Source organism: Chelonia mydas, chromosome 6 (genome assembly GCF_015237465.2).
Source record: "Chelonia mydas isolate rCheMyd1 chromosome 6, rCheMyd1.pri.v2, whole genome shotgun sequence".
Classification (NCBI taxonomy): Eukaryota; Metazoa; Chordata; order Testudines; family Cheloniidae; genus Chelonia; species Chelonia mydas.
In genome coordinates, this window is record NC_051246.2 from 95,614,384 (window position 1) to 95,637,521 (window position 23,138).

The following is a 23,138-nucleotide window of genomic DNA, read 5'->3' on the forward strand; positions in this document are numbered from 1 at the left end:
GTTATATATCCACAGAGGAGAATTAACCAGAAATGAACACCTGAAGCCATTTACTTAAATGTGTTGGGCTTTGAGAATACATAAGTGTTGGTTTGTATTTTTTGTTTTGTTGAGTCTGCTTACAGTATAGTGTGTGGGGTTTTTTCATTTGTTTTGTTTTTTTGGCAGGAATGTAGCAGTCTGGCATTTGCATTGTCAAGGATGATTTAACCAAAATAATCTCCTGAAACAAACCTCAGACTGGGTTTTTGTTTCTACATCTCATGCTCCTGGGACCTCTAGTTTCAAAGACCCTGCCCTTGCATTAGTTTGCCTAACATTCTCTTGTGGCCTAGAGTCTTCCTCAGCATAGCCAGGTATCTCTCAATTCCACATTTACTTCTAAATATCACTAATGGTTTTGGGGATCTATAGGTAATGCAGTTGTTTGCAAAGTTTATTAATATTTCTATTCAAACATAGGCAATATTATGAAAATAAAATAAAATAGCAGGTACCTGAGTCCACTGTTCTCCACCCCATTGCGGAACCCCAGTAAGTGTGATGTCACCAACATAATGCATACCGGGAAACATGGAGGGCAGGCGCTGGTGGTGCTAAACAGCAGGACTTATAAAATATAAGAATTTGTTATCAAGTATTTGCTAGATTTTCCACCCTGCCCTGACCACAGTGCTTAGGACATTAAACAAATGACTAAATCAACTGGATTTTTTAAGCATTTGCAGGTCATCTTAAAAAAGTACATCTCCAAACTTAAATCTGGATTTTGGGATAGGTATGTATATTTCAGTAAAAAAAAAAAGATGACGAAGAAGAAAAAATGTCAAAATGAACCATTTCAGCACTAACAAAATGTCTCATTTTAATTTTTCAGGCTAGATTCACAGATGGGATTTAAGAACCAAAAACACTGGTAGGGGAGTTGGTAGTGCCATCTTTATAACCTTTAGCTAGGTTGTGGGAGAACCAGGTATGAATCTCCACTTTGGAGCAGGTGATTGAACCCAGGTTGCTGCTCTTTCATCGGTGGTCACTCTAAAAACCAGGCTATTGAGTATTTGGAGGGTGAGTGCTTCTTAATCTCACCTGTTAAAGCTGGTTCACTTGGTATAAAATACTTGAATAGTCATTGGGCCAGAGAATGAGAGAATGACTTTATAGCCCAGTAGTTAGGGCACTGGGAAAGGGGAGACACTTGAGTATTCAGTGGAGCAGGGGCTGGAACACAGGTATTTATACAAAGTGGGAAAGCTTCAAAAGGAGAGACTGAGTGCCTAAATCCAGAATATCCCATAGCTTTGCTGTTAAGGCATTTACCAGTGTAGGAACTCTCTTATCAGGGATTTCATGTATTACACACAGCCTTTCAAAGGGAGTCAGATATTCAGTAATATCATCCTCCTCACTGTATGCAGGACACAAGTGTTCCCATTTATGGATTTTTGGAGTGATGGGAGTCGTAGGGGTCGGGGGCAGGGCCGGCTCCAGGCAGCAGCTTTCCAAGCCCGTGCTTGGGGCAGCATTCAGAATGGGGCGGCAGTCCGTGTCCCACGGTGACAATTCGGTGGCAGCTCCACCCCTCTTCCGAGCGCAGCTGCAATTTGGCAGCAGCTCCGGCGCTGTTGCAGCGGCGGCAATTCGGTGGCAACTGCTTGGGGCGGCAAAATTGGTAGAGCCGCCCCTGGTCAGGGGCCTCTGGTTCTGCTTCGATAGCAGGTCCAGCTGGTGTTTTCTTTCTCTCTCTTTTTCTTTTATCTCCAGTTTTTTCAGTTGCAATAATCTCTGGTGCTACCTCTTCTTTCCTGCAACCTGCAGCATAAAAAGCTCCAACTTCGCAATTGCTTCACTGCTTTCACTCATTTTTCTGCTTTCCTGTTCTTACTTCCCTTTCCCAAAATAAGCAAACAGAAAATAACAAAACTGTGACCTCCTCATGACTGTTCTTAGCCACTGCACTTAAGACTCACTTAAAATCACAAATATCAGTGCTTAAAGTGTGAACTCCATTTGGAGTAACAAGCTGCACATACACCCCGCTCCGTGCGCCACTGTGATGTTCCCGTGGTGTTAGCTGGACTGGTGATCTGCTAGGTCACTCCAATCCTCAACTCTGGGAACCAGCCTTACCCTGCTTCACTGTGAGAACCCTCACTCCCATGCTGTTCACGCACAGCCTCTAGCATGTAAGCTGCTCCCAGCACGTGAGTGAGCACTTTTGGCCAGCTGCTGCTTGGATTGTGCAACCGAATGACACTAGCCAATATCTCTGGTCCCAGATACAACCCTAGGTACCTCCATCTTGCAGTGTCCAATTATGCCTGCTAGATGCTGCAAGCTTATATGAGTTCATCAATTTAACAAAGAAATTGATATGTACCAGGCTTGTTATCCCCAGGGGAGTCTCTGACACACTTCAAACCAAATGCACTGCTTCAGGTAGAATAAACAAACACATTTATTAACTACAAAAGATAGATTTTAAGTGATAAGTCAGAGCACAACAAATCAGATTTGGTCAAATGAAATAAAAGCAAAACGCATTCTAAGCTGATCTTAACACTTTCAGTGCCCTTACAAACTTAGATGCTTCTCACCACAGGCTGGCTGGTTGTCCTTCAGCCAGGCTCTCCCATTTGATCAGCGCTTCAGTCACTTGGTGGTGTTGTCTGTAGATGGAGGTGGCAAAGAGAGGGAGCATGGCAAATGTCTCTCCCTTTTATCATGTCCTATCATCCCTCTTGGCTTTGTGCCTCCCCTTCAGAGTCAGGTGAGCATTACCTCATCATAGTCTCAAACTGACCAAGGGAGGGGGGTGACTCACTCAAGAGTCCAACAGATCCTTTGTTGCTGCCTAGGCCGCTGTCCTTTGTTCCTGTGAGGCTGGGCTGGGTTTGTTCTGTACATGCCCTGATGAGGTGTGAACTGCCCCTCTGCTCTTGGAGGGTTTTGCCTGGGCTTGTTTTAAGCCATGAGCACACATTTTCAGCCTCATAACTATATACATGAAATTACAACCTATAACATTACTATAACAACTACAGTCAGTGCATCATGAGCCTGGCGAAGACACTCAACACGATAAACTTTGCATTGGAAACCACACAATAATATTATAAGGATGAACATGGGGGTGCAGGGTGTTTCCCTGAGGTACAGAGTGTCAGAAGCACAAACAATGTTACACTGTTTCATTTCCATCTTTATTTGCATAGGGAAAACAGGATTTGAATGTCTGTTCTCACAAATGTTAATAATCTGCTGTAACAGGTTCCTACCCTTGAACTATAAAGCTTCTTCTGTATAAAAACCAAAATATCCTTGTAACTTTTTACCTGGGCGGCAGGTATCAAAGGCCAGGGTAAGTTAAGCCTCCCCTAACCCAGTCCGTGGCCCTGCCCTAGCTCCCCGTCCTCCCTGAAGCTGATAGAGGCTCAGCTCCAGCCTAGAGCTCAGGGGTCAGGCTGAGCGCCAGGGGCTTGGGTGGCTGGCACTCCTCCAGCCGCAGATGGGGGTGGTGGCTTGGGGCTCCTCTGGCCTTGGGGTTGGGGGCTCAGGTGGAAGGGGTGGAGCTGGGGGGCTAGCCTCCCCGAAGGGGGGTTCATCTGCCACTCGTGCATGGCAGTTTAAGATCCTGATCACCTCTTTGGAGGTTCATCCCTTTATCAGTGCCAGGCTTAGTGGAGGGACAGAGTGGAGGTGGATGTGCCTACCTGATTCCAGGCCTCCTGGGCACCCTAAAACTGCACCACTGCAGCACCACAGAATCACTGGGATAAAAAGACCCTAGCCACTTCCCATTCCACCCTTGGCATGCACACTGACTGCTCCTGAATTCCACCTGCACCTGGGATGTGTGTGAGAGGGTGCAGGAGGGGGGCATGCAGCACACAGAGCCAGCTCCTGTTGAAAGCCTCTTGAGCCAGAGTGTTTCCTGAAGGGCCTGTACAGCTGCAGAACAGCTGTAAATTGGGCTCCAGGAGAACAGCTTCTCGTCGTAATTTGGTATTTCTGCTTCATCCCAATAAAAATTAAAAAGTGCAGAGGAACTGTAGAAATGTTGTTAAAATTTGTGCTTTTTGAAAAAACTTATAGAAATGTATGACTAGGGGTAACTTTGAGAGGTCATCTAGTCTAGCCCCATGTGCTGAGGTAGGACCAAGTATACCTAGATCATCCCTGACAGATATTTGTCTAGCCTGTTCTTAAAAACCTCCAATGAGGAGGGATTCCACAGCCTCCTTCGGAAGCTTATTTCAGTGCTTAACTAGCCTTATAGTTAGAAAGTTTTTCTTAATATCTAACCTAAATCTCTCTTTGTTGCAGGTTAAGCCAATTACTTCTTGTCCTGCTTTCAATGGATATGGAGATCACAACTAGAGCTATTAAAATTGGGGCCTTAAACTTGTCTCTGTAAAATGGGCATGGTATTACTTAAGCCTCACAACATCACTGAGAGGAGTAATTAATTATGCATATGTGCTTTGATGTCCTCTGGTGGAAGGAGCTATTCAAAGTACTTTGATTGTATACTGTTTGTTAAAGTTTAAGTCTTACAACATTACAAGTGGCATCTGTCTCTTTTGTCTTTTTGAATGTGTTCCTGCTGCATAAAATCCGTAAAGACAAAACATTAACTGACACCTGAATTCCAGTGACTTAACTGCCTTTTAAAGAATTACAACAAAATATTGTGCTGTAAATTACATGCTGTGGGACAACTATTTTACTGACAAATCTTGTAAAGTGTATTTTATTTTTTAATCTAATGTGAGGTTGTGATGTTGCACTCTGTATGATTTTATGAAAATATACTGAGTGTGAATATAATATAACTGGAATATGCTTCATGCAAAAGGTCTCTTGTAAGGTACATTACAAAGCTTATAATCTTGTGAGTGTGGTCATCCTATTTGTATAAATGTATCATTCTTGTATCTGAAACTAGAAATATGAAATGTAACTCTGTGGGCCTATTGTAATTACGCAAAGTGTGGGCCATTAATGGTTGTTTGGAATCTTGATGGCTCCCATCAACCAGGACAATTGACTGTGGATGGCTCTGTTTGCAGGCAGGCCTTCCTGTGTGTCAGGCTGGGAGGAATGAAGGCTTGGGGTCTCACAGGACACGTGACCAGGTCACCTGGTACTGAAATCCATCTTAAACCAGGTGCTTTTCCATTTAGAAGGAGGGGTGGGAACCCAGAGAGGCACAAAGGATTCCTGCCTTGTGCAAAAGATGTATACAGAGGTGGAAAAGAACAAAGAGAGGCAACCATGAGAAATCCCCTAGCTACCACCTGAGCTGGAACAAGGGCTGTACCAGGGGAAAGAATTGTGCCCAGACTAGGAAGGCATCCCGTCTGTGATAGAAGCTTATTGAAACATCTCTGAGGGTAAGATTTTATCTGTATTCAGTTTTCTTACTGTATTAGGCATAGACTTGCATGTTTTATTTTATTTAGTTTGATAATTTACTTTGTTCTGTCTGTTATTACTTGGAACCACTTAAATCCTACTTTTTGTATTTAATAAAATCACTTTTTACTTATTAATTAACCCAGAGTATGTATTAATACCTGGGGGGTGGGGCAAACAGCTGTGCATATTTCTCTATCAGTGTTATAGAGGGTGAACAATTTATGAGTTTATCCTGTATAAGCTTTATACAGGGTAAAATGGATTTATTTGGGGTTTAGACCCCATTGGGATCTGGGCATCTGAGTGTTAGAGACAGGAACACTTCTTAAGCTGTTTTCAGTTAAGCCTGCAGCTTGTGGGGGACGTGGTTCAGACATGGGTATGGGTTTGAAACAGACTAGTGTGTCTGGCTCAAACCAGGCAGGGTTCTGAAGTCCCAAGCTGCCAAGGGAAACAGACTGAGGGGTAGTCTCAGCACATCAGGTGGCATTTCCCAAGGGAGTTTCTGTGATCCAACCCGTCACTGAGATATTATGATTTACCTTGTTCATTTGCTCCCTCTCTGGGTAGGTGAGTGGGAACTACGAACCTCATCTGCTTGAAAGCACGGACACAAAGTAGATGCGGTGTGAGAAAATAAAATTCACATACTCTAAATACACATACTCTAAAAAAACACAAATGAAATAACCCACACAGCAAGAAAATTTAATGGACATCTACATAACACACATAGGAGTACATGCGGTAGAGCTTGTCTAAATAAGCTGTCCAAATAACTTTAATGTGTTTACTGTTTAAAATAAATAACAAGACTGCACGTCTTATTCATTTGTACCACTACCCCCAGGAGCTCCCGTGTGTGTGAGAGAGATAAATACTATAAAATTAGGTTCATCCACTGAGCTGTACAAATAGTACCAGAGAATAAAAGAGTTACAGCCCTCATATGTGATCTGGCCAGGGTGAAGTGGTACCTAGAGGAGATCTCCTACATCTCTCCATTTTTTCATTAGCATCTATTCCTGAGGCAATATCGGGTTGCTACATGGAGTGATGCTGTAAATGAATGGTTAACTATTATACTGTTCAGCCATGTATAACATACCTTAAATTCACAATAGCCCTTCATGGTTGTGTGCATTAAAGGATATTCTAGCTAGCGAACACATCTGCTGTATTGGGAAAGAAGGGCTACAGCCAGCTCAGCCCGGCTTTGCTAGTAGCAGCCTGCAACCTACCATGTACAAGAAGTACATGATGGGTGAGCTCTGTCTCCTTTTCCCTGGTGCTAGACCCTGTTTCTTTTCCTTACTTATCTTTCTTGTATGGCCTCATATTTTGGTCATTAGATTGAAATCGGGACACTTCCTACTCTCTCCTATCACACTGGTTTAATAGGTGTGCTAGTCTGAGTTTTGACTGTCCTGTGTGTCCCTTAGTTTCTGTACTTGGCAAAATTCTGCCTTAGCTTTGCACGTTTACATTAGGTAGGTCAGCATAATAAAGGATCATAAGGGCATGTCCCAAGCTCTTGCTGTTTGGGTACTCTCTCACCTGCCACCTCTGCCCTGCGAAAACATATTCTCTGACAAATTGTGTTAACTAACAAAAATATTATTAGAGGGCAGTGTCATGTTTATGTTTAAAAATGGGTTAGCTGGTGATGGGAGTATCTGGTAAATAATTCCACACTCACTTTACAGAGACATATAAGTTGAAGGTGCCCCGTTATTGGGTTTAACACTGTTTGTGTTAACACCTTTTCTATCAGAAAGGCTCTTCTGAGCGTTGGACCTGGCTACAGACACGCGGTCTCCTTTCTCACAGCATGATAGCTAATACCTCACAACCCATATACGAAACAAACCACCCACCCTCTCACACAAACCGGGGGTACCCTCTCCCTCGCATAACCCTCACCACAACCCCGTGCGCGCTCACACTCCCTCGCGCGCACACACTTTCGCCTCTTACCCCCAGGCTCGTCCCCTCCCTGCCGCTCTCGGCAGGCTGCCCTGGCGCTCCGCGGCTGGGCCGGCTCGGCTCGAGGCACTGCCTGCGGTTGCCGCTAGGTGGCCGATGCGGACAGCGGCTGGAAGCGGTGACGCGGAGGGTCGCAGCTCTGGTCCGCGTCCCAGCTGAGACTCGGAGTCAAGAAGCAGCTGCCGCCACCGCCCGCGCTGAAGTGATGCGCCCGGCTGAGGGAACGGCCCCAGGAGCCGCCGTCGCGGCTCTAAACGCGGCGTGAGGGGGAGGTCCGCGCCCAGCAGCGGGAGCCGCAGAGTTTGTCCCGGTGAGGGGAGCTCAGGCAGCCCTCTGAGGGGCTGGGGAGCGGCTGAGGAGGAGGGGGTTGGCCGTGGGTGAAGGGGCTGTGGCGGGGCAGTGCCTGGCAAAGCTTCTCTGGGGGTGAGGATGGTAAACGGGCTGTGCTGGGGGGTGGCGTCTGGAAGAATGAGTCTGTTGGAGGGGATAGTGTACCTGGGGTTAGTTGTGGGGCTGGGAGCCGAGTCCCCGGGGAGGGGGGGCATGGCGGGGGTGGAGAGGAGTGCCCGGGAAGACTTGGGGGGGGGGGAAGAGGGGGTGTACCTGGGGGATGAGTGACTGGAGAAAATTGGGGGAGTGGGGTGCCTGGAGAGAGTGGGGGCAGGGGCAGTGGAGTGGGATACCTGGGGAGAGTTGTGGGGAGGGGGTGGTGTGCCTGGGGAGAGGGAGCAGGGTATCATGAGGAGGCGCAGCAGCACCGGGGAGGCAGGGTACTCAGGATTTCTGTTTAATGATACCTCTTCTGCTTCCCTTTAGGGAGGAGGAGGTGGGTTTTTGGCAAGGTGCAGTTTCCTACTGCCACACACTTTGAATGACAGAAGAATCCTGTGCCATCTGTATCCTTGGTTGCCTTGTTCCCCCTCCACTGGAGAAGAGCTGGGGTGGATGAAATAGCACCAGCAGCAGGTTGTGGAAGATGCTGTGGCTGCTGGTAGCTTTCCAGGTCCTGCTGTTGCTGGAGACGGTGCTGTGGAGCACGGGCACAGAGATGTGCCCTTCATCAGAGTGTGAGTGCTTAGACTGGGACCACTACAAAATCACCTGCAAGGAGATACATTTCATTCCCAGCCTTCCACAGGACACCAAAACCCTGTGAGTAATGGAGTGGAGTCATACAACAGCTTTGTGTGAGAACTTGGAGGGATACACTCAGAGCTGGTACCCTGTGACAAATGGGGAAGGAGATGGCAGTGAGATGTGATGAATGCTGTCACTCAGGCCTGAGAGTACCTAGGGATGGAAACAATGATATTCAGATGCTATAGGTAACTGCCGGTGAGAAGAGCAATGACCTTCAGACCTTGCAATAATGTGCGGGGTATAGAATCATAGAACTTCAAGGGACCTCAAGAGGTCATCTAGTCCAGTTCCCTGCACTTGTGGCTGGACTAAGTATTATCTAGACCATTTCTGACAGGTGTTTGTCTAACCTGCTCTTAAAAATCTCCACAACCTCCCTAGGCAATTTATTCCAGTGCTTAACCACCCTGACAATTAGGAAGTTTTTCCTAATGTCCAACCTAAACTTCCCTTGCTGCAATTTAAGCCCATTGCTTCTTGTCCTATCTTCAGAGGTTAAGAAAAACAATTTTTCTTCCTCCTCCTTGTAACAACCTTTTACATACTTGAAAACTGTTATCACGTCCCCTCTCCATCTTCTCTTTTGCAGACTAAACAAACCCAATTTTTTCAATCTTCCCTTATAAGTCATGTTTTCTAGACCTTTAATCATTTTTGTCACTCTTCTCTGGACTCTCTCCAATTTGTCCCCATCCTTCCTGAAACGTGGCACCCAGAACTGGACAGAGTACTCCAGCATTACACTGTTGATTCATGTTTAGCTTGTGGTCCACTATGACCCCCAGATCCCTTTCCTCAGTACTCCTTCCTAGGCAGTCATTTCCCACTTTGTATGTGTGCAACTGATTGTTCCTTCCTAAATGGAGTACTTTGCATTTGAGTGCGATGAATATGATGGATATTTGGACCTTGTAAGAGTTTAAATGGGATGTGGGAAAGTCAGGCACTGAGAGTACTTGTACGCAAGAAGATGGGAAGCTTGGATCCTATGATTAATATACCTGGAAAGGGAGGAGGGACAAGGCAGGGGTAGGTCAGACACTGTACCCTAAAAATGAACATAAATCAGATGTGCCACTACCAAACAGAATAGTTCCATACAACCTCACCATATTTACTTTTCCTTTTTGCCCCATTTTGACAGACAAGATATAACTGTGCAGGAATTTCAAAAGGACATGGAATTCATTTTTGTTCTCTAGTGTAGAATAACATATGCTAACACCTCAGGTTCCCAATTCAGTCTTTCAGGTGTCAATCAAAATGCTTCATAGTTAGGCCCCTACCAAATTCACAGTCCATTTTTGTCAATTTCATGATCATAGGAATTTAAAAATAGTAAATTTCATGATGTCAGCTATTTAAATCTGACATTTCACAGTGTTGTAATTATAGGGGTCTTGATCCAAAAAGCAGATGTGGGGGGTCGCAAGGTTATTGTGGAGAGAGTTGCGGTACTGCTCCCCTTATTTTTGCACCTCTGCTGGCGGCGGCACCGCTGCCTTCAGAGCTGGGCAGCTGGAGAGCGGTGGCTGCTGGCCAAGAGCTCAGCTCTGAAGCCAGAGCTGCTACCAGCAGCAGCACAGAAGTAAGGATGGCATAGTATGGTATTGCCACTCTTACTTCTGCACTGCTGCTGGCAGTGTGCTGTCTTCAGAGCTGGGTGCCCGGCGAACAGCCACTGCTCTCTTGCTGCCCAGCTCTGAAGACAGCGCAGAAGTAATGGTGGCAATACTGCGAACCCCTAAAATAATCTTGCAACTCCCTTTTTTATCAGGACCCCCAATTTAAGAAATGCTGGTTTCCACCGTGAAATCTGTATAGTATAGGGTAAAAGCACACAAAAGACCAGATTTCACAGTCCGTGATGTATTTTTCAGGGCCGTGAATTTGGTAGGGCCCTATTCATAGTAATAAAAGAGTACATTATCTGAGATAGTAGTAAATTGGAGGCATGTGAGAGTGATAGATACCTCTCCTTTTACAGTATTTTTTTGCAAGATTAAAAATCTTTCTAACCCCAAAAGAGAGACCCTGGTTTGTTTGTAACATTCCAGTAAAACAAACAAACTAACAAACAGCAACACCTAATTTATTAAACTGGGAGTTGAAACCATTTCAGGTTATTTGAGAACCCTAATTAAAATTATAGATTTTGACTGGATGTTAAAATAATCAAATTATTTTAATAATGAGCTTCTCAAGAATATTTAAACCCTAAAGAAGTAGGATGTCACAGAACCAACTTCTTACCTGCAAGTACAGCTAAATAAATGTTTACATGCTTTCCATTGTTTATCTATGTGTGCCTTGTAATTTTTGTACTATTGGACTGCAGCTGTTGAAGTATTCCAGTTGTTAGTGGATATTCTTGAATTTCAGATTAGACTCATTTGTTCTTGGAGATGCTGGACTTGAGGCTTTATGTGGTTTAGTTTATAAATATGATAATATTGTACAGAGACAATGCTTACTGTATGTCTTGGGAATCTGTGCTGCCAAACTGGAAAAACAGATAGCTCTCAACTCTTGAGACAGGAATTTAAATCAAATCCCAGAAATGTCTGAAATCCCCAACTAAAATTGGAGGCACTCTTTTTGGAAAAGGGGTGCATAAGAACAGCCATACTGTGTGCATGTCTTTCAGTATCCTGTCTTCCACACGTGACCAGTGCCACATGCTTCAGAGGGAAAGAACAGAACAGGGCAGTAATCAAGTGATCCATTCCCTGTTGTGCAGTTCCAGCTTCTGGCAGTCAGAGGTTTAGGGACACCCAGAGCAAGTGGTTGCATCCCTGACCATCTTGGCTAATAGCCATTGATGGATCTATCCTCTGTGACCTTATCTAATTTTTTTTTTGAAGCCAGTTATACTTTTGGCCTTCACAATATCCCCTGGCAATGAGTTCTACAGGTTGATTGTGCATTGTGTGAAGAAGTACTTCCTTTTGTTTGTTTTAAACCTGCTGCCTATTAATTTAATTTGGAACCACTGGTTCTTGTGTTGTGTAATTTACCCTTTACACTTCCTTATTCACTTTCTCTACACCATTCATGATTTTATAGACATCTATCATATCCCCCCATTAGTCATCTCTTTTCTAGCTGAAAAGTTCCAGGCTTTTTAAGTTCACCTCATATAGAGGCTATTCCATGCCCCTGACCATTATGTTGCCCTTATTTGTGTACCTTTTCCTATTCTAATATATCTTGTTAGAGATGGGGCAACCAGAACTAGTATTTGAGGTGTGGCATACTATAGATTTATACAGTGACATTATGTTTTCTGTCTTGTTATCTATCCCTTTCCTGATGGTTCCTAACATTCTGTTAGCTTTTTTGACTGCTGCTGCACATTGTTTTCAGAAAGAAAAGGAGTACTTGTGGCACCTTAGAGACTAACAAATTTATTTGAGCATAAGCTTTCATGAGCTACAGCTCACTTCATCGGATGCATTCAGTGGAAAATACAGTGGGGAGATTTATATACATAGAGAACATGAAACAATGTGTGTTACCATACACACTGTAACGAGAGTGATCACTTAAGGTGAGCTATTACCAGCGGGAGAGCGGGGCGCAGGGGGAACCTTTTGTAGTGATAATCAAGGTAGACCATTTCCAGCAGTTGACAAGAACGTCTGAGGAACGGGGGGTAGGGGGTGGGAAGGGGAATAAACAAGGAAAAATAGTTTTACTTTTTGTAATGACCTATCCACTCCCAGTCTCTATTCAACCCTAAGTTAATTGTATCCAGTTTGCAAATTAATTCCAATTCAGCAGTCTCTCGTTGGAGTCTGTTTCTGAAGGTTTTTTGTTGAAGAATTGCAACTTTTAGGGCTGTAATAGAGTGACCAAAGAGATTGAAGTGTTCTCCAACTGGTTTTTGAATGTTATAATTCTTGACATCTGATTTGTGTCCATTTATTCTTTTACGTAGAGACTGTCCAGTTTGACCAATGTACATGGCAGGGGGCATTGCTGGCACATGATGGCATATAGCACATTGTTTTCAGAGAGAGTTTTCGGAGATAGTTCATGATGAATGAGAAATACATAAAAATCTAGCCTCCTAAAGGAAGCACTAGGTGTTGTGTGGAAATCTAATATTTTCAAATACCAATTTCTAATGAGGGGCTGTAGGAAAATGAGGATGATCACCAAAAAATTTAAGTAAAGCATGCAGAAACTTTAATTCCCTCAAAACCGTAGAAAACAGCTACAAATTGTTTTCAGAATGTTTGGGTGCAGTCTAATAATCTGTATCAATGGAGAAGGCACTTGTGAATGTCTCATTATAAAATAAATTCTTAGTTTAATCTACTCTTCAGATAACAAGAAAAGATTTAGGCAAGTGAAAAATGTGATTTTTACACTGTGCAAAGTGGAAAGGGTAGAGTGTTCAGTGTTTATCTTTATCAGTTTCTATCTGAAGTTGCATTTATTTTAAAACAAATCAGGGCTAAGGAAATAGGGAAAGCACTGTTTTGTCTCATAAGAATTTGCCTGGTGGTTTACTTTTATTCACAGTTTCCCCTAATGGGAAAGGAGCAAAAATTTTCACCCTTACAACTGAGTTGTCATATGTGTAATCCAGTGGTTCTCAACCTTTTTGGGCTCAGGGCCCATTTGTAAATGTTTATGGCCTGTCACAACCTAGTAAATAGTCTCGGGGTGGAGGCCTTGGGTAATTTTGGTCAGATCCTGTCCTGTCCGGCACTCACCCTACAGTGGTGGCTCCTATGCTGTGGGGCTGGCTTGGCTTGGCTCTCCACTCCAGGCATTGCAACCTCTGGGGTTGTAGCACTGCTCAGGTTTGGCCCCGCCCGCACAACTGGACCAAATTTGGGTGAGTGGAGTTGTGACCTGGCTCACTCAAATTTGGCTTACCAGACTCCCCTCATCATGACGGCTGGGCTAAACCTGAGTGGTTCTGGGACCCTAGAGGTTGTAGTGCCTGGAGCAGGGAGGCGAGCCCAGCCAACCCCTTAGGACAGGACTTGTCTCACAACCCTTTAAAACATTCTGGCGACTCAATTTTGCGTCTAGCTGAAGTCTAGTGAACTGAGTCATAGGATTGTGAGTTAAAATATTTGGGTTCTGATTTTGTTACTGACTGCTCTGTGACTTTGGACAAGTTACTTAATCTCTTTTATTTTCCCCATCTATAAAATATGAATGATAATACATATATGCCTTTCTGTTTTCTGCACACAACATCCATAACGCTTCAGTTATTACTGTTTATTTTATATTAAGGAAAAAATAACAAAAATAGTCTCCATGAGAGAGCACAGAGTGTCAGACTCCTCTTTAATGTACTGAATTCCTCTGCTTCACAAAATAGCAATGGTCTCTGCAGACTGCAGATTTCTAGAAGTTTAGTTTCAGTTGTTAATTGAGAATAAAACAAGATATACTTTTCTTTTTGAAATAAAGTACATAAATGCCTAAAAAAATTGTACAACTCTAGCAAAATCATACAACTTTTTAAACATTCTTACATGGCTAACCAGTTTTGTAGAACTTGCAAACCTGAATGATTGATTGTGGTAAATATGGGAGTAGACTGGCTGGCTTTTGGGGACAGTGAGCCCTTTTCAGTAGGCAGAATCTTGAAACTTTAGTTGCAATATCACCCAGCTTTTTCAATCTGGACTGTTCTCTTTTGTGTGTCCTACTTTAGAAGAGCAGCATACAGTCTCTTTTTTGTTTGCATTTTAAGTGAGGTGTATGCTTATAAGAAATTATAGGAAATGTTTATTTCAAAACTCAGCTGGTGGAACAGTCTTATGAAATCCAGTCAGCAAAGCTTGCTTGTCTTAGACTGTTCTTACTGTACTTATCCAAAAATGACTAGTGCAGATGCTTATCCAGAATGGACCACTGCACAGCAGTTATTCATGGAGCAGCTTATTTTTCAGTGTCAGAATTTTGTTTTTGCTGTGGAGTAAACCAGATAAATAGAGATTGGCATATATGTTATAGGCATAGCTGGTAGTGTTGCCTATTATTGTCACCCAACAATTTCAAGACCCTGTTTTCAGTGGTTTATAACTTTGCCAGACTTTAACTGTTCATGCTGAAATTTTCCATGCTGGGTGTCTGCCTCGGGCTGATTATTTTATTTTAATTTTTGGGGAAACTTTCAGCAAAAATGGTTCAGCAGTTTCTGAGAACACAGTAATGGAAACACATTATTTTGCCCATGTTAAAGGAAATTCTTCTAGCCATTTCTCTGAGAACTTTTTGGTTCAGGAACTTGAAATTTGGCAGTGGGTGTTCGTGTCTGGGAAATGCTTTTTGCCCACATTTGGCCAAGTTATAAGCCATTGAAAAAGGTTTCAAATGGCAAATGGTCACTAGAGATTTGTTAGAGTTTAGGAGCTAAATTCTCTAAGAGTCCATCTCTTCTGACTATGCTCCATCCCAGGGCTGAAGGGGCTGAGCAGGATTTTCCTTCAACTGTTGCTCTGGACCACCAGAACTGAGAATAGGGAGACTATGACCAGGTCTATACTGCGAACTTACATCGGTATAACTGTGTCGCTCAGGGGGTTGAAAAATCCACACACCTGAGTGACGTGGTTATGCTGATCTAACCCCCAGTGTAAACAACACTATGTTCATGGGAGCGCTTCTCCCACTGATATAGCTACTGCCTCTTGTGGAGGTGGATTAACTATGCTAACAGAAAAAGCTCTCCAGTTGGCATAGTAGCATCTTCGCTAAAGCACTACAGTAGTATAGTTGCACCACTGCAGCTTTTTAAGTGTAGACCTGCCCTATATCTCCAGTGTTCTCTGTGCCCCAATGCTGACTTTCTAGGCAGTGTGGAGGAAGATTGCAGTCTGACTTAAATGTAGAGGGAACAAGAGCTGGGTCTGGTGCGGGGTGGAAACTGTAGGAATTGGCAGGGAAGGGAGAAACAGCTGATGGCGTGTCTACACTTAGGCCATGTCTACAGTACAAAATTACGTCAACCAAACTTATGTTGGCATGCAGCCACCGCAGTTATTAAATTGCTTGTGTGTGTGCACACTTGATTCCTTGTGTTAACGGTGCGCATCCTCACCAGGAGCACTTGTATTGATTGTATTGTCAATGTGGGGCATTGTGGGATGGTTACTGAAAACCAGTAATAGTTGACATAAGCAACGCAGTGTCTCCACTGACACTGCGTCGACTTAATTACATAGCCGATTTAGTAACACCACCTCCCTGAGCAGCATAGAGGGACACTTCAGTGGAGCCAAATTTAAGTAAAGAGACTTCCACAGCTAGGTTGAAGCAAGACAGTTTATGTTGACCTACCCTGTAGCGTAGATCAGGCCTTATAGTGCTGCAATGGCACAGCTGAAGCACTTAGTGAAGATACTAGTATCAAGAATGAGGAGATTGGTGTGAGGAGTAATTGCCATTACTTTGTGGCCTGAGTTGCTGTTCAAAACTTACATTGTTGAGAAGTAAAACATTATTGTAATCTGGTTTATGAGTGTAATGTGCATTAATTTAGATTTATAAAAAGACACTCCTTCAAAGGCTCTGGGAAACCAGACATCAATTCGAATTGCAAAGATATATAACAAACATGCTGTTAGCTTTTCTATTTTACAGACGCCAACAAGCTCTGATAAACACATCAATATCCTGCAATACTTCAGTTATTATCCATCCATTTGTACTCTAACTTTCTCCAAAATCCAGGAGAAACTGTCAGCAGAGGGGAGACTGAGTTGCAACAACTGTTTCCTTTGCATTTCATTACAGTGCTTAAATAGTTAACTAAGATTACCATACATCCAGGTTTTCCCAGACATGACCTCTTTTTTGATTCTCCGATCTCCATCCAGGTGGATATTTAAAATATGAATAAATGTCCATGATTATGAACTGGGTGGCCAGAAAGCAGCAGTTGCTGGCCAGGCATCAAGCTCTGAAGGCAGCGCTGCCGCCAGCAGCAGCGCAAAAGTAAGGGTGGCATGGTATGGTATTTGGGTGGGGGAGGGTCGTCACAGCCTGAAATATTTTCAAAGGGGAGCCTAGCAAAAAAAGGGTTGAGAATTCCTGAACTATATCAAAGCTAGCTTGGGTATGTAAACAAATGCTGCAGTCACACCTCTCAGAGCAGTATAGACTACCCTGAGTCTGGGAGTGTGTAAGTCCAGTATCGACTTGGAACATCCACTAGCCAAGGAAGCTCTATATCTGGCTTAAGTGGCAACCATCTCCCTGTTTTTATCTCTGAGAACCTGATGCCAAGGGCCTCAGATTCCCCCAGGTTCACCTATTTCAGTTCTGATATTCTGGCATTGTTGACAAGGTGATGAGGTCTCTGGTTCCCATTGGTATGACTGAATTTGACCCTGGCATCTTGGCACCATTGACCCAATGCATTGACCAAGATTGCCTAGGATCCAGCATCATAGATCCTGATGAACCACTTGATTAGGTAGTCTGGTGCCCATTATAGATAGCATTAATGTTACCACAAATTCCAGGTCATCTAAATCTGGTGCTAAGGTTTCAGTACCACTTACTTAAACTGGCCAGCACCAGTATAAGTAGTGTTAAACCAGGAAAAATCTGAGGAACGAAAACCATGCCTACTGGGTCTAGTGCCAAGGATCCAGCATAACTTGAAGTGACTCAGTACACAGTAAAAGTGGCACTAAGGTTGATCTTAGTTGAAGTGGCTATGTACCCAAATCAACTGGCAATAGGAACCTCAGATCTATCTGAGTCAATGTAATTCAGTGACAAGAACTAGCACTAGTAACTTGGGTAAGTCTCTTGATGAAGTGGTTTGGTGCCCAGTGTCAGGAACACTCAAATCCCCAGGTTTGCACAGGAGAACTGGGTCCAGGCTGGCATGATTCACTGTCTCTGAAGTGCTACTTGCCAAAAGAGTATTATACTCTACATAAGTGTCACCAAGGTTCCCTGATTTGTCACAGGTTCAGAAGAATTACATATTATGGTGCTTTAGGTCAAGTATAAGTGGCACATAGGTCCCTGGACCTATTTACATCAATTGAGTCTGGTTCAGAGAACCTGGCACCATAGATCCCTGATCCTTTGGGGTCTGGTAGGTTGGCACCTCTAAAATCTGGGTCTACTATCCTAGTCTCACTTAAATACTACTGAGAGGTGATATCTACCAATAGTTTATTCCCAGAGCCTGTAGGGATAGTTAACTGAAGCTCTAGGCATTCCTTTTATTGGAGTCTTTCCAGATGAAATTGGTAGAACTGTTCAATGTTTCCAGGTCTAGGTTCTGATGAGGGCCCAGAGCCGTGTTAGTGGCACTGAAACCCTTCAGAATTGTGTTACGGGTTTTCCCCAGATGGTATGGATAGTGATTTCAGCTTCCACCAGTGCCTGCTTTAGTCAACAGTTCTCACTCACCTTGCAATACTCTAGCCTTTGGTGGGATTGCTCCGTGTACTACTGGGGTTATTTAAGATGACTGCTTTGCCATCAGGGTTGTGCCAAAGGAAACTGGATTTCTTTATATTAGTATACTTGGTTGTACTGTGAGTGTCACGGGATGGATGTATTAATTTAGTTGCCCAAGTGATATTTTTTCTAATGCATGTATCTCTCTTGGTATGGAATTGGAGTCTTGTTTCTCAGAATTTGTTGGACCTCTGGTCTGCTACTTGATAGAATATCACCTGTACTATACACCTGAGAAGAGGACATTGCTCCTACCCATAGCTACTGCTTGGACTTACTGAGATACAGACCACATGGGTTGTTTTCTATAAACTGTAATCCATATGGGAAATGTGATTTGGTCAGTCAGTGCCCTCATCCCCATTTCCAGTCTCAATTCATCTCTGTTTCTATCTCAAACTATTGCTAACATGACTGTATTTTCCTGTAGCGGGGCAGTTCCTCTGGTGGAGGAAGGCTGGGCTGACTGGGGAGGCAGCCACAGCTGGGGCCACGCCCCAACCAGGCCACACCTGGCCCTGTTATAAGGGATCAGGGAGGAGGTGGGTCAGTTTCTTTCTAGCTGTGGAGAGAGTAGGACCTGACTGACTGGGAGTACAGCGTACTGGGATTAGAGCAGTACAGGGGAAAGACAAGAGGAGTGGGGGTACTCTGGCCTGGCAAATCCCCAGGCTGTGGGCCTTGCTAAAGGCCAGAGCAAGTACTGGGGTTGCAGAGGTGCAGCCTGGGGTTAAGCAGAGGCAGCTGGTCTGACCCCCTTGCCAATGATGAGTGGCCTTTACAGACTGCAGTTTGCCCCAGTGAGAGGGAGCTAGATGACAACTGGCAGTAGCCACTGAGGCAAGGTGGGTGTAGAGGGCTGGGGATTCCCTGGAAGGGGAGACCGAGAATGAGAGCGTACTGTTGGGGCAGAACTCCAGGGTAAAGGGCACTGGGGTCCGGGAGGGACACGGAGCCTGAGGCAGGCGAGACATTGGCCAGCAGGAGGCACTCTGAGTGCTGAAAGAACTAATTCCCAGGATGACCAGTGGGAGGCGCCATACCAGTGAGTCTTCGCATCTCTACATTCCCCAAGTCTCTTTTACATTCTTGTTAATCCGGGTCTTCATTCACCTGCATTTATCAGAAGGTATTCAGCTAAGCTGATGGCAGCCTCAATTGCATGCTTCTCTCTCTTGTAGAATTTGCAAAGCTGTTACTTGAAGCTGTATGTATTTTTTTTAATTGCCCTTCACTGAGGTCTGATGTGAGAGGGTGATATTTTGGTCACTTCAATACACACTTGACTTCTCACCTACAGCTCATGCTTGCTTTGACAGTATTGTAGCTCTTATTCACCTAGAGTGCCTGCACCCAACTTCCTAGGGGTTTGTATTGCTTGCTGATCTCCCACAAGTGGGAATATGTAGAGGCCACTCAAAGGAAGGAGAGGTTACTTACCAGTAACTGTTGTTCTTTGAGAGTGTTGTCCCTGTGTATTTACATTTCCCACCCACCTTCCTCACTTCTTTGGAGTGTCAGGTAAAGAATTCCAAAATTAGGGAAGAAACTGGAGGGCGGTTGGTGTCACTCCTCCTTTTAAACTCTCAAACTCTTTTGCAAGGTAAAGGGGTACATAGCCCTAGTTGACACGGCTTGCTAGAAGAATTCCGCAGCTTGATGCCAGTAGCGAAATATCCCACAAATGTGAATATGCAGAGGCAACGCTCTCAAGTAACGTAGCTACTGGTAAACATCCTCTTGTTTCTCATGGTGAGTTTACATGTACTGTTGGGTGAAAAGCTGAAAGAACATTGTTGGCTTTCCTCAGAGGCCTGCCACCAGGTGCTTTTGGGAAGTGGGGATGAGGCTAAAGTTGTTGAGGGGTGGTGTTGTGCTCTCTCTACTAATTTTATTTCCTTTACTATATGTGGGAATTTCACAAATGCACTGTAGGAAGAAGAAACCTTACAATTTGCTGCATGAGCATAACAAGGGTCAATAAAGCAATTTTTCAGGTTGGCATCCTTTATAAACTGGCCTCGTCACATAGTATTAAGATGTTTTATCTTTATCCAGTGCCCTCTTTGTACCATCTGAAAAAATGGTGCATGAGTCATGAATGTTTCATCTACTAATGTAACTTAGTAGTAACAAAAAGAGGACTTACGAGCTTTCCAGCAGCTATTTTAAAAAAAGCCACCAATGTACTTTTTAGCTTGGAATAGTGGGGGTTGTTTTTCTTTTTTACATCTTTGATAATTAATATGCTGTTTGGGTGGTTGTGTCCTTTATTTGATTTCTCTTTTGCGGTAATTCATAGATTTTTAAGGCCAGAAGGGGCATTGTGATTATCTAATTGGACATCCTACATAACACAGACCATAGAACTTCTTTTAATTTAATTCCTGCTTCATGCCTAATAATTGTGGTTGAACTAGAGCAGATTTTTATTCAATCTTGATTTTTAACATTTCCTGTAATGGAGAATCCACCACAACAGTTGGTAGGTTGTTCCAGTGATAAATTACCCTCATTATTAAAAAAAAAAAGTGCCTTATTTTTAGTTTCAATTTGTCTAGCTTCAGCTTTTGACCATCAGATCTTGTTATACCTTTGTCTACTTGACTAAAGAGCCCTCTATTATCAAATTTATTTTCCGCATCTAGGTACTTACAGACTGTGATCAATTTGTTCCTTATCCTTCTCTTTGATCTAGATAGAATTGAGCTCCTTGAATCTCTCACTGTAAGGCATGTTTTCCAATCCTTTATTCATTCTTACGGCTTTTATGAATTCTGTTGAATTTATCAACATACTGCTTGAACTGTGGATACCAGAAACAGTTGCACCAGTACGAAATGCAAAGGTAATACAATCTCCTTACTCCTACTTGATATTCCCCTATGTATACATCTAGAAATAACATTAGTCCTTTAGCCATAGCATCACACTGCAAGTGTATCTTCAGCTGAATATCCAACATGACCTCCAAGTCTTTTTTTAGAGACACAGCTTCCTAGGATTGAGTTCCCCGTCCTGTAAGTACTGTTTTCGTTCTTTGTTCCTAGATGTATAACTTTACATTTGGCTACATTGAAATGCATTTTGTTGTCTTGCACCCAGGTTACCAAGTGATCCAGATCACTCTCATAATGATTGTCCTCTTGTGCAGTACCAAGTTAAATGCCTTACAGTCGTCTATTACATTAACATTATTACCTTTATCAACTAACCTTGTAATCTCATGAAAAATATCACATTAGTTTGATATCTAGTTTGACATTAATTATGTTACAAGGACTTCATTAATAAAGAATTAAAAGAAAGTATTAGCTCCATTATTTTGCCTGGGATTGAAGTCTGGCTGTATGACAAAGTGGGATATGTCTGTGTCAAATTATGACTTGTTGAACACGTCTAAACTTGCTTGAGGGCAGCCTATTGTAAAGCGGCTGTCTAGAATGGATTACCCAGGAAAGGTACTTGATACTTCATTGAAGGACTACCTCAGGGAAGCCAATGAGATGGCAATCTAGAACTATTGGCTTTGAAAGATAACTACTGGTCACCTGTCAAGCTCCATGGATCCTTCACATGCATATGGTATACCTCATCCAGTGTACTAAAAGCCCCAATAACTATGTAGGTGAAACCAGACAATCACTATGCTCTCAAACTCTCACAGGAAATTGATAAAAGATGACAACACTTTATCAGCAGTGGGTGAATGCTTGTCACAAAGAGATTGCTCTATATCTGAGCTATCAGTCCTCATCTTCAAAGGAAACCTGCACAATACTTTCAAAAGATGAGCCTGGGAGCTTAAATTCATTACTCTGGTAGACACCAAAAATCATGGACTTAACAGGTTTCAGAGTAGCAGCCGTGTTAGTCTGTAGTCGCAAAAAGAAAAGGAGTACTTTTGGCACCTTAGAGACTAACCAATTTATTTGAGCATAAGCTTTCGTGAGCTACAGCTCACTTCATCGGATGCAGAAAAGTGGAAAATGCAGTGAGGATATTTTTATACTCACAGACCATGAAAAAATGGGTGTTTAGCTTATGCTCAAATAAATTGGTTAGTCTCTAAGTTGCCACAAGTACTCCTTTTCTTTTTATGGACTTAACAGACGCTCTGGATTTATGGTTTATTACAACAATCTGTAACCCAGTAACCCCCTCTTACTGTGCCATGTAAGGCTCAGAATTTTATCCCAAACTCTCATGTATAACTGGGCTTTGACATACCGGTTTGTTCTCCTTTGTTTTTGTTGTTAATCAAAATGCCCTGCATATTGATCAATTTTCCATGCCAGCATTTGTTACTGAAGATTATCACATCTTCATACACCCATAAGTTAACTCTTCTTGGCTCCATGCACTATTAAAATCTGACACCATCACCCCCTACGTACAAACACCCATACAAATAAATTCTGGGCTCTTCCTCTCACTCATATCTGTCCTTATGAATCCTGGATTCGTTCACTCTCTTTCCCCCACATTAATGAATTCTAGTCTATTTTCCTAAGTATTTTATGTATTCTACTGCTTAGTTTACAAATCAAAACAGGAATTTTTCTGAATACCAAGACTGCAAGATCTGAAAACTGGTATCCTTTCTGTCTCTTCATTATTCATATAATCACAACATAGTTGAACAATTTAATTGATATAGGAAGAGCTCCTACTGGAATATATTTTACATTTTAACATGGTCATTATATATCACAAAGATATAAATAAAATATTTTAGGTTGCAAAGGCAAAATTTGTGTGTAGTGTAATATATACTAGTTTACTAAACATAATATGAATAGAAACCTTTTTTCATAAAGCTGAAAAAGAATAATTTAAAATGTAGATATTTCTCACTAATTTTGTGACTCCAAACAGCATTTTTCAGAATGACCACTAAAAAAGAGAAGCAAACTATTTAAAGAAACTAAACTTATTTATATGCAGAAGTTAGTGTGGAGTAAGATAGAGTGTGAATTTAAAGCACACTAGCTACTCTGTATTAATACATGGTGCATTAATGCTGAGTAGCAAGTGTGTACTAGCTACTCTGCCCTTTTTTCTTCAAGCAGAAAAGCTCTTAATAGTTAATGTTGTCCATGCTGAATGAAATGTTAAAAATAAGCAAAGTG

At 42.9% G+C, this 23,138-nt stretch overlaps 1 protein-coding gene across 1 annotated transcript in view; it reads left to right on the forward strand.

The window, feature by feature from the left end:
- Positions 1-7,592: 7,592 nt before the first annotated feature.
- The window catches only part of TSHR (thyroid stimulating hormone receptor), a 238,174-nt gene continuing 222,628 nt past the window's right edge, over positions 7,593-23,138 (forward strand). The window contains exons 1-2 of the mRNA XM_037900796.2: positions 7,593-7,717; positions 8,224-8,559. Of these exons, the coding sequence (XP_037756724.1) occupies positions 8,384-8,559 (176 nt within the window). The 5' untranslated portion in view covers positions 7,593-7,717; positions 8,224-8,383. The remainder of the gene's footprint in view (positions 7,718-8,223; positions 8,560-23,138) is intronic.